General features: G+C 33.2%; 1 protein-coding gene and 1 long non-coding RNA gene across 2 annotated transcripts; one reads left to right on the top strand and one right to left on the bottom strand.

The window, feature by feature from the left end:
* Positions 1-461: 461 nt before the first annotated feature.
* Positions 462-7,492, bottom strand: LOC143304309 (venom serine protease Bi-VSP-like). The gene is made up of 10 exons (XM_076626758.1): positions 7,390-7,492; positions 5,775-5,972; positions 5,495-5,590; positions 5,269-5,423; positions 4,599-4,940; positions 3,143-4,476; positions 2,788-3,066; positions 2,444-2,712; positions 2,264-2,360; positions 462-2,101 (listed from the first exon to the last, which is right to left on the bottom strand). Exons 1-5 carry the CDS (start codon positions 7,490-7,492, stop codon positions 4,785-4,787), a joined length of 708 nt encoding a protein of 235 aa, XP_076482873.1. The 3' UTR covers positions 462-2,101; positions 2,264-2,360; positions 2,444-2,712; positions 2,788-3,066; positions 3,143-4,476; positions 4,599-4,784.
* A 1,869-nt stretch (positions 7,493-9,361) lies between these two features.
* Positions 9,362-12,613, top strand: LOC143304301 (uncharacterized). Its single transcript, XR_013061031.1, has 2 exons — positions 9,362-10,127; positions 10,279-12,613. It is a non-coding gene; the product is annotated as an uncharacterized LOC143304301 (long non-coding RNA).
* The last annotated feature ends 2,809 nt before the right edge of the window (positions 12,614-15,422 follow it).

Raw genomic sequence — 15,422 nt, 5'->3', positions numbered from 1 at the left:
ATTATATTCGATTCGAGGAGATGTTAATGAATTACCCATTTCATATGTAATTACATGGAAATAAAAATCAACAGACAACGGAATTTCCAATATTTTTTTGTTTCGTCACGTCTTTTTCATAATATATCTTTTATAGGTACGTGATCTATTAATCGTTCGAATGGAAATAATTATTCGTATAATATTCAAATGATTCTAGCCATAAAATAAATTAAAACGATACCTGTCAATGATATGCAATCTGCGTATGACGTCAACCTCGATCTATGCTTATACAAGAAATTTTATCAATCAATGACTAGATATACAATAATCAAATATTATAAAATTTCCTGAAAACCTTTAGGTGTTAATATTAAGGTGTTAATATCTTTAATATTTGCAAGTTATTGTTTAGCGCTAATTAGTTAGAATGTAACAAGTGGTGTACCAGAATTGAGATAATTAAGCCACACGAACAATCTTATTTAGATCTTTTTAATTTTTTAATTCTCTTTTGCTCCAATACTTCGTAAAATTAATCTTCGTTAGCTACTACACTTCATAGAATGACAAGAGATAATTTTTCTTATATAACGTTTCATTCATAAAATCTATCATTAAAGTATATCTTCATAAAAATATCATTCCATACTAACGGTATATTTGGTGTCATACGAGATAACAGTTACCAGTGATGACATATGTAACTTTATAAAGATATCTCGTTTTATTATATATTAAAAGAATGTACTCATTGCTGCTATATTTCAGATGAAAAAAAGGAGGCAACGATTTTACAGTAAAATCGTTCGTTTACAACTGATTCATTTACATTTCATGATAATACTGTGCATTCTGAATATGCTATGATTTGGTTTAAAATAATAAATAGTCCATTCTTGCATACTATTGCTCCGGCTTTACTTGTATTTTCGATATTGGTATAAATAGAAAGACAATTAATGTCGTTCGAGTCTATTTTCGGATCATTTATATTACGTTTAATCCATATAGTTATTATATGAGACATAGTATCGTAAAATTTGGAAGAATAAAACGTTCGTACAGGATGTACATTTTATAAGAACTCCAACAAATCTGCGTGTGCACCTAAAATACAAACCGATAGTGATTGTTCATAAGTTTATATACATTATCTAATGTCAATCGAAGGTATCAATTCTTTTTCTCCATAAGAGTACTTTTTCATTTATATGTGTTCAAAAATACATGTGTTCAACCGTGAAGCATATGTCACCTACAACGAAAAAGAGTTTTCCTATACTTAATATTTCCTTTATATACCTATGAAAGTCTATTCTTCGCGTAGTATGAAATTATGAATAAATCTGGAATATTGTTCAATCTGAAAAGAAAAATAACTTATTGACATCATTCATTGATACGAGATTCAGAATGTTTGTTTTGTCTTGCAGAGAAAGAAGGCAGCCCTTTCTTTTAATGTGAAATAGAAAGCGAAAATTTGAAAACAGATTTTTTGGAAATTTACTTGCAAATATCGTTTTCAATATCGTGATTTTCTTCCCAATGGTACTGTACTTTCAAATTTTCCAGTATCCCTCTAAAAACAAAAAGTCGAACCTCGTTATCATTAACATAGGCATTACAAGGAAGAGAAGTATTAGAAAGCAGCTCCTTCTTATTATGGATTTCTTTATAATCGTGTAAATAAGAAATTCCGGAAATTTTTTCCTCAAGAATTTAATTCTTGTGTTTTGATTGATAATTATTACACTGCATACTAACTTTTCGCATACTGTTCGCGTCTAACAATTTCCTAATAATAACTACTTCAAAATTACATATGTTCTTGCACGAATTCAAAAGTACGTATGATACAATTACAATTGATTCTAAAATAATAATTATTTAAAGATATTAAGATACTAATTAAACGTTTCACTATATTTCAAAATCTGGAACAACAAATTTTTATTTATAAAAAATGAAACTGTCTTTATATATTCTTTGTCATGATGCTATTTCTTATTACCATGTCGACATTTTTTAAAATTCATTTTGTTATCTCTACGCAATATGAAAATTCATATACTGCTTAATATTTTTTACATATTATCCATCCACCGCATGATATCTCCTGAAAAATCAAAATATTAATGTTATATTATTACAATGCTTCTTAAATTTCAATTTTTGACAAATTTGAAATCCAATATATTTTGCACAATTATTATTTATCAAAAAATTCTAAGTTAGTAACTTTCTTTTCAAATGGCAAATAACATATACATTGACTTACCTGTAAGTTTTTGTTCCTAATCATAATTTCCTCTTATAGAACATCGTTATTGTTCTCATAATTACTACCAGTGTCATAGATATTGTAATGGCTACAACTGAATTAATAGAAAATGATAAATAACTGTGTATAACACTAACACATAACTGTGTATAACAATGACACATAACTTTTACTTACATATCAGTCGATAAGGGATTACTGTGATATCCTGTTGATGTTTCTTAAGGCACTTGATTAGGTGCGATACGGTATCATTCCTTATGGTATACTGTAGATAAGTATTTTAGAAAATAACAAGAATAAATCTAAATTATTCAGAGGTTCCAGTTTCGGCTTAGACATAAATACAGGACCATTTGCAAAGAAGAAAGGGTGCGTTTCTACAGCCTCGTTATAGTAACCATGAATACCAATCTCTGAATTACTGGTTACTAAACATAAATATCCTATAAAATTTAATATATTTCTTTAATTTTTAATACATACATGAGATAGTAGTTCTAAATTATGAATCATCCTACCTGTGATATTACACTTTTCCTTATAATATCATCACTCAAGTGAACAACATTAAGATCATGTAAACCATGTCATCCTATCTTACTGTGAAGATACTTAGTTATGTTATCTAACGTTACAAAAATATCATCAAATTCAAGTCCTTTTATTCACATCACATGGCCACGGCGATCTGGTTCTTCGTTATATAATGTTCTAAAATTTGTCGTATATATAGGATGTACAAACCGTGATATCAAGGTATCAGTTCTTCCTTCCCAAGGGACAGTTTCATTAAAATTCTGATAGAAATAAAGATTAATTATTAATATTCTAACAATCATATATGTTAAATACATTATAGTCAACGATATATACCTGAGCGAATGTAGGGGTGATTCCTTGATAATTATAAATGTCATCAGCCCACATCATTGTGCCACTTCTTTGTACTCCAGCCTCTAGATTAACAGCCTAAACAAACATACAAAATTTTATAGAAGCTGTACAAAATATAGTATATATGAGCAATATTGAAGCGTTCAAGGGGATATAAAGGTAACGTACATCACATACACGTGTACTCTCATGCAACAAAATACAATTAGATTTAATAGTATAAGCTCTTTTATTCATCATAATAGATTGGAAATTTAAGTGTCTTACGAGGGTGAGTAAAAAGTTACCCGCTCTGTCGGTGTAGAATTTATTTTAAGCAATTGTCAAAAAAGACATACATCATTTTTTGACATAATCACTCAATTTCTGTATACACTTTGTCCATTTGCTGAAGGACCTTCGTATTTTCTCGTTAAAAAATGTTTTGGGCTGAGCTGCGAACCACGAATGCATCGTCGTCTTCACCTTTTCATCAGCTTTCTCGGCATCCATCTCGCACAAACTTTTTAAAACCCAAATCTGTCGTGCACTATTGCATAAGCAGAGCCGTGGCTGATTTGCAAATGATTTGCCACATTATCCAGTGTCACTCGTCTATTCCATAGAGCATAAGTTCATGAGCACGTTCAATGTTGTCATCGTGGATGTGGACGGGCGTCCAGCTGTTTTTTCATAACACTTGTGCGATCTTCTTTGAACTTTTGTGCCCATTCAAACACACTTCGTGACAAAACACTTTCTCCATAATGTGCATTAAATCTTTGATAAATATAGGCATCAAACATAACCTGCGACCACAAGAAACAGCATCCTGCACTGTTTTCCTGCAAATCGCCATTGAAAAGCGCCATTACTCGCGCAACGGTCACAAACGAATTGACGTAACACAATGAAACCTGCGCAGCAGCACTGAACAGATATTGACGTCATACGAAGAGTGCAGATGGATCAATACGGTCGACAGAAGTTTTAACTATCTGGAGTGCGGATAAATTTTTACCGAGAGTCGTATAGGAATCTATAATCTGTAAGTACACTTTTGGCTGAATGAAAATTTCTCTTACATATAGTCAAAAATGCAGAAACAGTGTATTGAATTGGAAAGTGATAAAAAATAAGCGAAGTTTCGAGGTTGCATGTGATTGCATGAGTACACAGGACGTTTTTAGCGAATAAAAAATAATTTTGAAAGACACGAGACTTATCTTGTATTTTATGCACTCTCTGTGTCCGAATCTCCAGAAGCTCTCTATCTTATGAAGTGTTTTAGATTAGCCGGAAAATTTTGTATGTACATAGAAGAAGTATACGATCTAGGTGGAATATTCCATTATTCTCTTGATACAACAGAAACGAAATTTACAGAACTTCTCAGAAAGTTGGTTTATTATTACCAAATTAATAGAATTAATATACGTTTATCATCTTTACATACCTAAGTCGTGGAGGTTTATCGTGCGTAAAAAATTAGTGTCGTTTCAAAGTTACATTTCGTACATTTTAAGCCTATAATTTGTAACGTACAAAACAATGTAAATTTGAGCTGTTTCTTATCTCCACAATAAGAAAATCCAACTTTACGTTTTTTACACAATGATATTTATGGAACAGTAATATCATATTATTGCATCGCTTGGAGAATGAAGTCAAGGTACGATGTGACCCTAGTGTAAACGCTGGGAAAGCCAGCTGTGCCGCACTTATAAGCGTAAGACACAATACCTATTAAATACGAGGTTAATTCATGTTGTATCAGCAGTGGTCCGCCGCGGTCAGCCTGAAAGGATCGTTAAATTTTTAATCAAAGATACTGAAATATATCGATCGAATTGTATTGAAATTATACTTATATACAGTAATAATCTTCTATTGATTTGTGTATAGAAATACTCCAATTTATAATGTACATGTTATATGTATTTTGAGCAAAACTAAGATTAGAAGGAAATTAGATTAAATACCATAATGAGGTGTGAGAAGTGGGCAAAACTATTAAATTGTGTTTATCTATTATTTCTAATGTTTAAGACGTCGATTTGATGTTAATTCGAATTGACGTGTCTTCAGATACCGTATAGTTTGTAGTAACTCTGTAACTTAATTACCGTACAAGAATCCTCTCCACCCTGAGCATGTTCGGCGCATATTATACCATCAGTGATATCAGGTGCATTAGGAAATTTGGAATAAGCTATTTTGCATTCGGCGTTCTTAATCACTGGCATTTGTACTTCCATTAATGCATTACGTCGTGGTCGTCCTACGAAGAAAATAAGAAAGATATTTAAGACTGGAACTGTTTAATTTTATTATAAAATTGATATCACTTACTATATCTTAACGCTCTCCATCCAGCAACAAGGAGGTTATAGCCGACGAAGTTGCTCTTTCGTAGGGGCTCTTTCGTACAAATGGGATATACGTACCCTGAAAAATAAAAAAATAAATGAAAATGCAGGAAACGAATGACGAAAAGTATGAGAAAGAATTGTACACGCTTTATGACACAATATATATGTACAGTAAGAAATTTCAGGATATGATACTTCAGTAATACTCAATAGCATATATATATATATATATATATATATATATATATTTGAGGAGTTACTCGAAAATGGCACCTCCTCCACCAATCTAAGAATGGCAATATTATGATTGTGTATGTTTTCTATTCCATCCATATGTGCACAATGTGCTACGGTCAAAACATGCCTAGCCGATATCAGGGAACCTCGGCACTTCCATAGTGGTTTGTCTGGGTTTCGGGGATTACGAAAACCTAATGCAGCGATCCATGGCCAAGCGCCTAAAATGCAATAGTCATAGTTGTGAATATACATAATTTTTTCTCACATAACGAGTAACAACGATTATTATCTATTCGATATTCGATCATACAGCAGACGATAAGTACATACGTACAAATACTCTGAAATAGAGATTTGATAAAGACAGAAATTAAATTTTTATTCCAGTGGAATACAAATTATTAAATAATTCTATATAATTTCTATTTGAACTATACTGAACTATAAAGTTCAAACGTGTAATTTCTGCCCTAACAGTTTTTGATCTCTATCCATATTATTACTCCTATATCAATTTTTTATTTCATGCAAAAAGATACTCTTCCTAACATGAAGTAAAAGAAAGAAATAATTCAAGTTAATAAGTAAAGTTACTACCGATAAAATCATAGCATTATTATTTAGTCTAATTGAAATGTACATTGATGTGCTGTTTAATGCCTTTAAAGTTCATTATTTGCAGTAAATGGCTTATTATTAATCGGAAAGAAAGACATAAAACGTACCAAGTTCAGCTGGTTTACCATCGACCACCCTGGTATGAGAGACGTTGCTAAAACCACGGTATGGTGGTCGCAAAGCCTTATACTTATACACAGTTTTTATTAAAATTTCTCTCTTCTCTTTGTTTGGATCGTTCGGACAGCAAACGATCGTAACATTGCCCTGGTATCTGCACACTGATCGTCTATAAAAATCGGTGGCTGTACGGTACTGTATCTGCCATATTTCTTGCAGAGGTTTACATTTTCTGTAGTCAAGGCACCTGCCTTCTTGATTGTCCGGTGTGGTACATTCTGGATCAAACAATTTTAAAACATTTATGCAGTTCAAAGATGCGTAAGAAAGCGACACCGATTACTCAACTTTCGAAGTAAAAAGCCGATCAAGTCCACCGGATTGCCCTACAGACACGTATTAATCCGTAAGAGTTAGTCATCATGTTGATAATAATTATCTAAAGAAACTTTTCACGTGAAAATATAAAATTTTAATTGATTAGATATTGTGTTAGCCATACTTAAGAAAGAAAATGAAAATGAATGAAATGAAAGAAAAGGACTACCTTCAACCTCATTTTTTAAATAAACACTTTGTCAGTTTTGCGGTAAATAAATTCTTAGGAATTCAGGACAGTTTTTAGTGAATCATTTTGTTTCGACCGTTCGCGGAGAGACGCGATCGCGAGATAGCACGTCAACGAGAGTTGTAAGTTCCCCTTACGATTAAATAATCGACGCCACGAACTGATCGATCCCCTTATTTCGATTATGATAATAAGGGTAGTTCAATGAAATTCCACAGAATTAACACAAATAAATTAATGTTTATTTCAACAACTTATTAACTAGAAAGATATAAAAGGAACAAAAAAAATGTAACTGCGTTTTGGTTGATAAGTAATGCGCGACATACCACATGTGTTGACGGTTCGACTTCTCGAAAAGTTCTGAACGCCTTTCGATTTTTTTCGTTTCTTCTGGAAGGCGACCCCCACTACGTTCGGATCACGCCACATTCTTTTACTGCGAGGTAAAATACGGGCCACGAGTCGACGTTTCTGGAAGTCGCCCTGCTTAATGAACCACGCGCTTGCCACTACAATGTTTGTTTGCCGGGCAGACGCGACGATCCGTCTGCGACATTATAGTGGCGCGATCGATAGTTAAGAATATGACCTATGGTAAGCCGCATGGCGTAACATTCTCCCCCCGTTGAGAGGGTACCGATCAAACTAGGGAGGTGTGGTTGAAGTTCCCATCTTATTTCGTCTCGGTGGCTAGTTGTTCGGGTTTCTCGAGATCGGGTTGAATTGGCAGTGGGACAAGCCTTTTGACGCCCCGATCCAAAATGCTCTTTGCCGTCTGAACTGTAGCTGTCCGGATGACACCATCGGCGCCTGGATGAACCTTGATAACTCGGCCCAGAGGCCAATGCATGGAGGGAACGTTGTCCTCTCTGAGGATGACGATTGTGCCCTTTTGGATGCCGTGTCCACCCTTGCTCCATTTATTGCGGTTGGTTAGCTCGTTCAAATACTCCTTATGCCAGCGGTTCCAAAAATGTTGTTTAAGCTGTTGGATATGCTGCCATTTGGAGAGTCGGTTCGATGGAATGTCTCTGAAATCTCGATCACGTAAGCACATTAATGAATCGCCAATGAGGAAATGTCCGGGAGTGAGGGCTAGGAGATCATTTGGATCGGTGGAGATAGGAGTTAGCGGGCGGGAATTGAGGACTGCTTCTATTTCTATGATAAGAGTATTACGGTGTTAAGCTCATATGTTTCTGTTTCTCCACTCGCGCTGCGCCATAATATCCTTTGATATTTCCGATCCTCTGGTCGTACGAGGAATTGCCGATACATTTTCTCGATGTCGCCAGTGAGTACGTACTGATGAGCGCGGAATCTAATTAATATACAAAATAAATTGTGAGTTGATTCGAGAATATAGGATTTCCCCATTTTCATGATTATCGTGATTTTTGTATAAATGTATTTTTTAAGATACTAATAATTAGGTACTTATAAATTAGTATTATCAATTATTTTGCATTTATAATTCCGCCTCTAGTATAAGTGTTAATTGAAAACTAACTTTATGTTTCAAAAGGTACTAGCAAAGTCGTTGAGTAACAAGCCACTGATGCTAACACAAATAGCATTGTCGTAATTAAATATTTCTAAATATTCATTTTTCATTTTGAACCTGTAGAAACAATTTATTATATATACTATTAGCTAAGTAATTGCATATTTAATTAAGTCGAAATATAAAACTTAGTTATTTTAATAATTTAAAAAATAAAAAACTGACAAACATTTCAATTTAATTTATGGTTGGAACAAAAGACAGTTATTTTTCATTAATTGAAATATTGCAATGCAGAGTACTTTCCAAAATACGCCGAGAGTATTCCTGATGATGAAACGAGCGTTGCTTCATCGAACGCAGCTAAAGAAAACAACATCTATGTAGTTGGTGGTACGATGCCTGAAATAGAGGGCGATAAATTGTACAATACCTGTACTATTTGGGGTCCCGATGGAACGTTGATAGCAAAACACCGAAAGGTAAGTAATATATTCCTTTATGGCTTTGAATTTGAAAATATTGGGGTGAAGAAAGTGACTCTATCTAGGAATAATTTAGGAATATACATATGTACATACGTATACTATAACCAATTCTATAATTTACGGTTTATAAAATACGTTATGATACGGGAAACGCCCATTTTTGTTGTAATGTGTTTGTTGTTGTATAAATTTTTCACATACTTAAAATATTATTATACTTATTTTTTCTCCTTTTTAAACATGATTAAATGATAAGATTTTTTAATAAAAGAAAGTGATAAAAACGCTGTCAGTTATTAAATAAAAAGTAATTGAAGTTTAGGAGTTGGTAACTTTGATATTAAATTACAAAAGTTGCAGCAATAGAATTAGCGACTACATTTTTATGTTATTAGGTACATCTATTCGACATCGACATTCCTAATAAGATTACTTTTCGAGAGAGTGATTCACTCAGTCCTGGTAACTCCCTAACGACGTTCGATGTGGAGGGCTGCAAAATAGGTATTGGCATTTGCTATGATATTAGATTCGAGGAAATGGCACGCATTTATCGGAACAAAGGTACAGTAACTGAATCGATCAATACTTAACTAGCAAAAAATTAAATATCTTTCTTAAATATATTCTATATAAAATTAATATAATCTGTAACTCTGTATAAAAAGAAGCTTAATTTAAAAAACCAGTATATTTGCTGAAAATGAAACAAATAAAAGAATTAAAAGCACAATAAGAGGACTGTCCTCGCATATTCAGAAATGATGGAATGTGAACCGTGCAACTACGAAGTTAATTGGTATTCGGTGGCTTCATATTTCCTGCTTCTCTGAGTTAGGTTGCCAAATGCTGATATATCCAGCGGCATTCAATATGACCACTGGACCACTGCACTGGTCATTACTTCAGCGTTTCAGAGCGAATGATAATCAATTATACGTTGCCTGCATATCACCGGCTCGTGTTCCTTAAGCAAGTTACGTCGCATGGGGACATACACAGTTGACCAATCCCTGGGGAAAGATTCTTTACGATTTGGAAACTCAAGAGAATATGGCAGTCACCGATATCGGTAATTTACAGCTTAAAATTAAAAGCGAGAGATCCATGATGTAATTAATTTTTAGTCTCGTTAATTTATCGATTTAGCCATCTTCCTCTGTATTTGTTGAATTTATTAGTAAGCATTACTTATTACTTCGTATGTTTCTTTTTTCTATCAGATCTAAAAGTTGTTGAGGAAGTAAGGGCTCAGATACCTACATTTTCTCAGAGACGTACAGATTTGTACGACACTGTCTGTAAGAAGGAGTAACTCTACACTAAAACAGAAAATGTTTTTTTATAATATTTCTACTACGATATCCTTTTTCTGTGAATTATTACTAATTTCTTATCATTTGTACTACATGAATGACTCAATTAAGAAAACCAAAACGTTATAAATAATAATCTGTATATCTTGTGTATCAACATGTAATTGGATATTATAATAATATAGGAATGCTATAATAATATAGGATAATAATATAGGAGAATAATAATATAGAAAAAAATACATGCTTTTAAACACCTTTAATATCGATCACATAAATTGTTATAATTCACAATGATTACGCATACATAAAAGACCCCTCGATAGTAAAATTTACGATCAAAAGGCAATTACGTATCGTTTAACAACATTTAATTTATAACACCTTTTAAACATTTAGACAGATTAACACATAACACTTCTTATATATAAACATCAATTCGAAGTTATCGGCTTGGAGAAATTGGTCGATTAATACCTGTAGATTGTCTGTCTCGATGAAAGACTTAAAGAGAGCAAAAACATGATAATGCAGCTAATATAATATTCCTTCTTTCTTGTATCTGTCTGCCTCTCAGGTCGTTTTACTAATTACAATAAGTAATTTCGACTTCTTTGCGCTCTCTTTTAACGCATTCGAGACCGAAAGAAATTCATATCAGTCAGTAGGCAAGGGTATAATATACATATTTTATATATAACTTATGTAGTAATGTATATATCATGTTAATTTCATATTTTTTTCAATATAGAATTATTATATATATATATATATATATATATATATATATATATATATATATATATATATATATATATGTCGGAGATGAAATGAAAAACCGGAGCCTTCCCTATGCAATTTTGAGGAGGCCTTTTAGTGCTTTGGCCTAGATTTTATCATAACTGTAATTAAGTAATTGTCATCTGTAATTGTTTGACATTTGTGAAAAGCGAAAGTGGGTTCGAGGTGACAACTGGTCGCTGAACGTAGCCACGGTCACGGGATAAACGTTTTGCTTGATGAAGACAGAAATTGCCTAGTATCGGCGTTTGGATCTTTCTCGATGTTACCAAGGAGTATATAACAAACTTTTGACAGATATTGCCTAGCAACAACGATTAGAACCTTCTCGATGTTTCCAGCGAGAATATAACAAACAAATGCAGTCGTATTACGAAAAAGATTTTAATCAGAGAGGCATTCGTGTGGTCGCCTTGGAAAGTGATACATCGAGTAATTTTTCCGTGTGATTCAGCAAACGTATTTTTGTGTTATAAAATTGTTTAAAGTTTTCCCGTTGACCGTGTATTCGTTTGAACCCCGGATCATTGTTTATAGCGTAAATTAAATTCAATATTTGTAAATTTATCAATCGTTAATTTTCATTATTCGTTAAAATTAGTAAATCGTAAGATATATTATTCGTTTCTTTTATTGTTCGATAAAACTTATTATTCTTTAATCTAATTAATAATTTAATTTATCATTTGTTAATCAATCATATCATTTACAAAATTCATTATTCATAATATTTGTAAAACCTTGTTTATTCGTGTAAATATATTCTCTGTTTTGTAAAACAATGGCTAATTCAAACGAAGAATCGTTACGCGCCTTAAATCCTAATGTTAACCCGACATATATATATATGACTGTACATAATACATTATAGAATAACATAGTATATAATTTTATATTTTAAAAATATGAGGTATACTATTTAAGATTGTCATCGATTTAAAATCAAAGTATGAAAAGGATACCCCGGAGAGAGTAAAACACAGAATCATTCTAACTAAACATTCAGATCGTACCGACACCTAGGTATCGTCTTACAATTAAGTCTCGGTCTCGAATGGATTAAAATGAAATACATACTTGCAGCTTCAACATCTTCAATATCGAGGAGATTCAAACTTTACAAATAAATGTAAATTGCGATGTAAAACAAAGCGATGTAAAAAGGGAAAAAGGAGGAAAGAAGGAACAGGGAAGCAAAGAGAAGAAACGAATTTTTCATTTTCTCTTGCCAGGAATATAAGATGCTAAGTAATCTTCCTAAGTAATCTCCTCCAGCTTTTTCTAGTTTGCTCAATAATTATTAGTACATGTTAGGAAAACAAATAGAATTTTTGTTCTCAAGCGAGGTATAATTTAAATTTTGTATGTACACAAAAATGTTAAATATCTGTAATAAACATGGTATAATCAATTTTTTTACATAAAATTATATTGTATAGGCTATTGTTATTTAAACATTTTAAATTGGATGAAGAAAAAAAATGACGCAAATAAAACGTAGGACATTTTAATTAAAGAGACTAATATAGAGATTTATCTACTTAACTGTGATTAAATCATCTCCACTTAACGCTCTACCTCTTCTATTAATTATGCTTCGTTAAACTATGATTACAGAGGATGGGTTTTTTGATAAAATGACATTCTGACAAATATATATAGATCGATATATATAGATATAGATAGACAAATATATAGATTCTTACAACAGTAGTTATGAATGAACAGTAGTTATTGTATCAATTCCGTTCTTCAGAAGCTTCATTTGTGAAAAGACAATTCGCCAGAATATGGATTCACTGTAGTTATAGCTATAGGATTTCAATCTAGTTGACAGACTTGCTTTACGTAGAGAATATCTGTCTCTTGTTCTACCTTATCGCGATTCTCTCCTCATCTTATACGCTTTGTCGAGTGTCACGTAATTTTTGGGTTGGTTGGTGAAAATAAAATATAGTTGAGTCGTAACACAACTATTAACTTGGTTTTAATCAACCTTTATTATGAATTCAGCAATCACAATGTAACACGCACTGAGTTAACATAAATCACAATTCACTCCAACCACGTTATGTAAGACTTAGTTACAACAATACATTAAGTACGCGACTTATAAGAGTAGAGACCGACATAGATATGTTGACTATTCTAAGGATACAGAATAAGTGAAGTTTTACTGACGATACTGTGTCTGAGGAAAGCTAGGGGTGGGTGTGTCTAAGGACACGGGACTATCGGATTTGTTGATGACAATTTTGGTTAAGGAAGTGAGGGCAGTAGACACCATCTCCGATTGGATAATAGGACGGTTGGTAGACCAGGAAGGGTTTTAGCCGCCCTCGCGAGAAAGTTGCCAACGGAACATACCAGATGTGGAGAAAACCAACTTTCTAAGCTAACACGTGGTAGACAATAAACGTAAAGGGAAATTTAAGACAGGAAATACTCGCTTGGTCCGAAGGACCTTAACTATAAAAATGCCAAGGCCCCTGGTGGGCACTTAAGACTATTGAGGGTGCGCGCCAAGGATATGCAGACATCTGGGTGCCATCCTGTCCGTGGTGTGTGGCCTGGTCTCTGATATGAATTGACGTTACACGAGCAAAGTAATATTGGCATATATCTCGGCTCTGGTTACAATCATTAGTTTCCGCCTAAACGGTTAGAATCACATAGCTCGCGCTCTACTCTCGTTTATTCAACATTCAGGCCATATGGTCGCATGCGACGAGTTTTATGTTAATTCCGACCGATTACAATACCTTTCTTTCGTTTACAAGGAACGACGAGACTGGCAGTTGCGTGATTTCCAATGCAAAAGCCGCGATATCTGCACGATAACCTAACCTCAACCGATTTTGTTGTACTATTCTTATGTGGACTTCGTTTGTACCACTTTCGTAACAAAAATAGAATACGTAGAACACAGCATTCCGTTATGCGATATTGTCGATTCATAACATCCGAAAAATCAGAGATAATTATTTCCCTACAGTTGTACATTTGTGTGAAAAATTACGAACGTAAAGTTGATTGGTGCATGCACAGTCCTCCCCTCCCCTGCATTTGCGTGGACATGCTAGAAAGATTCACTTTTCCACGGTGAAACTGTATGTATTATAATTTCATTTTTACAAAGGTCGAACATCCTACTATGCATAAATTTAATATTAATATAAGCAGGTTTCGTGTTAAGTACTACATCTGACGTATAAGCACACGTGTGTACGAGCCTTGGTTTTAAATGTCTTGTAGTAGACACCGAAAAGATTATTCAGTTGGATATCTGACTCAACATCAATATTTTACTAGGAGATAACATGTTAAGAACACGTTGGTGGATGGCATGGGAGATGATGAATGAAGACATACTTCTGTGAGATACATAAAATAGTAGTCAGAACGTATTTTGGCGCTTGGGGACAGCAACAGCTTTTTTTTTTTTTTTTATTTATTTGTTGGAATTACAATCAATTCTCGCGTTGAGAATTTTCAGTAATTTTTCTGGCGTGGCGCAGTGACATGGCTGTTTATTTACAATAAGTTAATACTTATTATAGATAGGTATAATTTATAAGTATTATAAGTAAGTGCATATGCTTAATTTGGATAATTAAATGAATCTAACGTTTAGGTCTAGCGGGTAGTGCCTCTTCAGCCTGCGAATCTGGTCCGTCGTATCGAGTAGTCCAGTGATTAGGGGGTTTCGGTGTTTCTTGACTCTTTTGCTATATCTGTCGCTATATTTTGCTATTTCCTCTTTGACTGTAGGTATCTTGAGGCCGCGATGGATGGTTTCGTTGGTAACATACCAAGGTGCGTCTATTAAGGCTCTTAGCGTTTTCGATTGGCATCGTTGTAGTATTTCGATGTTGGAGTTACTTGCTGTTCCCCATCGCTTCCTATATCCCTATATTCCGTACTTGCTTCGCTTGGTACTTTTATAATTTTCGTAGTTACAATAAAAAATTTAATTCTTAACAGATTAAAGATTTAACCTCTTGCTTTATAGTGTACAATAATTTTTTTCTTTTTCTTTTTTTTTTTTTTTTTTTTTTTGTATAGGTTATGTGATCCATAGTTTGAGTAACTAGTACATATATATATTTACGTGACAAGCTTTCATTTCAATCTATATTTAAGATTAATATTTTATCAGTTTCTGTTCGTAACAACATCGAAGTAGTCCATAAGTTTGAAGAGTATAATTAAGGAAGTTATGAAGCAAGAGGTTAAGGACAAATTCTGAA

Source organism: Bombus vancouverensis, unplaced genomic scaffold (assembly GCF_051014615.1).
Source record: "Bombus vancouverensis nearcticus unplaced genomic scaffold, iyBomVanc1_principal scaffold0030, whole genome shotgun sequence".
Lineage (NCBI taxonomy): Eukaryota > Metazoa > Arthropoda > Insecta > Hymenoptera > Apidae > Bombus > Bombus vancouverensis.
The sequence above is the reverse complement of the archived record's forward strand: the minus strand, read 5'-3'. Positions and strand labels throughout refer to the sequence as shown.

Excerpts from the sequence above, each read along its gene's own strand:
- LOC143304309 (XM_076626758.1), bottom strand. The coding sequence starts at position 7,492 with ATGTGGCGTGATCCGAACGTAGTGGGGGTCGCCTTCCAGAAGAAACGA. Across the intron at positions 5,973-7,389 it reads TCGAACCGTCAACACATGTG|GCGCTTGGCCATGGATCGCT; the intron begins GTATGTCGCGCA and ends ATTGCATTTTAG. Across the intron at positions 5,424-5,494 it reads ATGGAGAGCGTTAAGATATA|GACGACCACGACGTAATGCA; the intron begins GTAAGTGATATC and ends TTTTCTTCGTAG.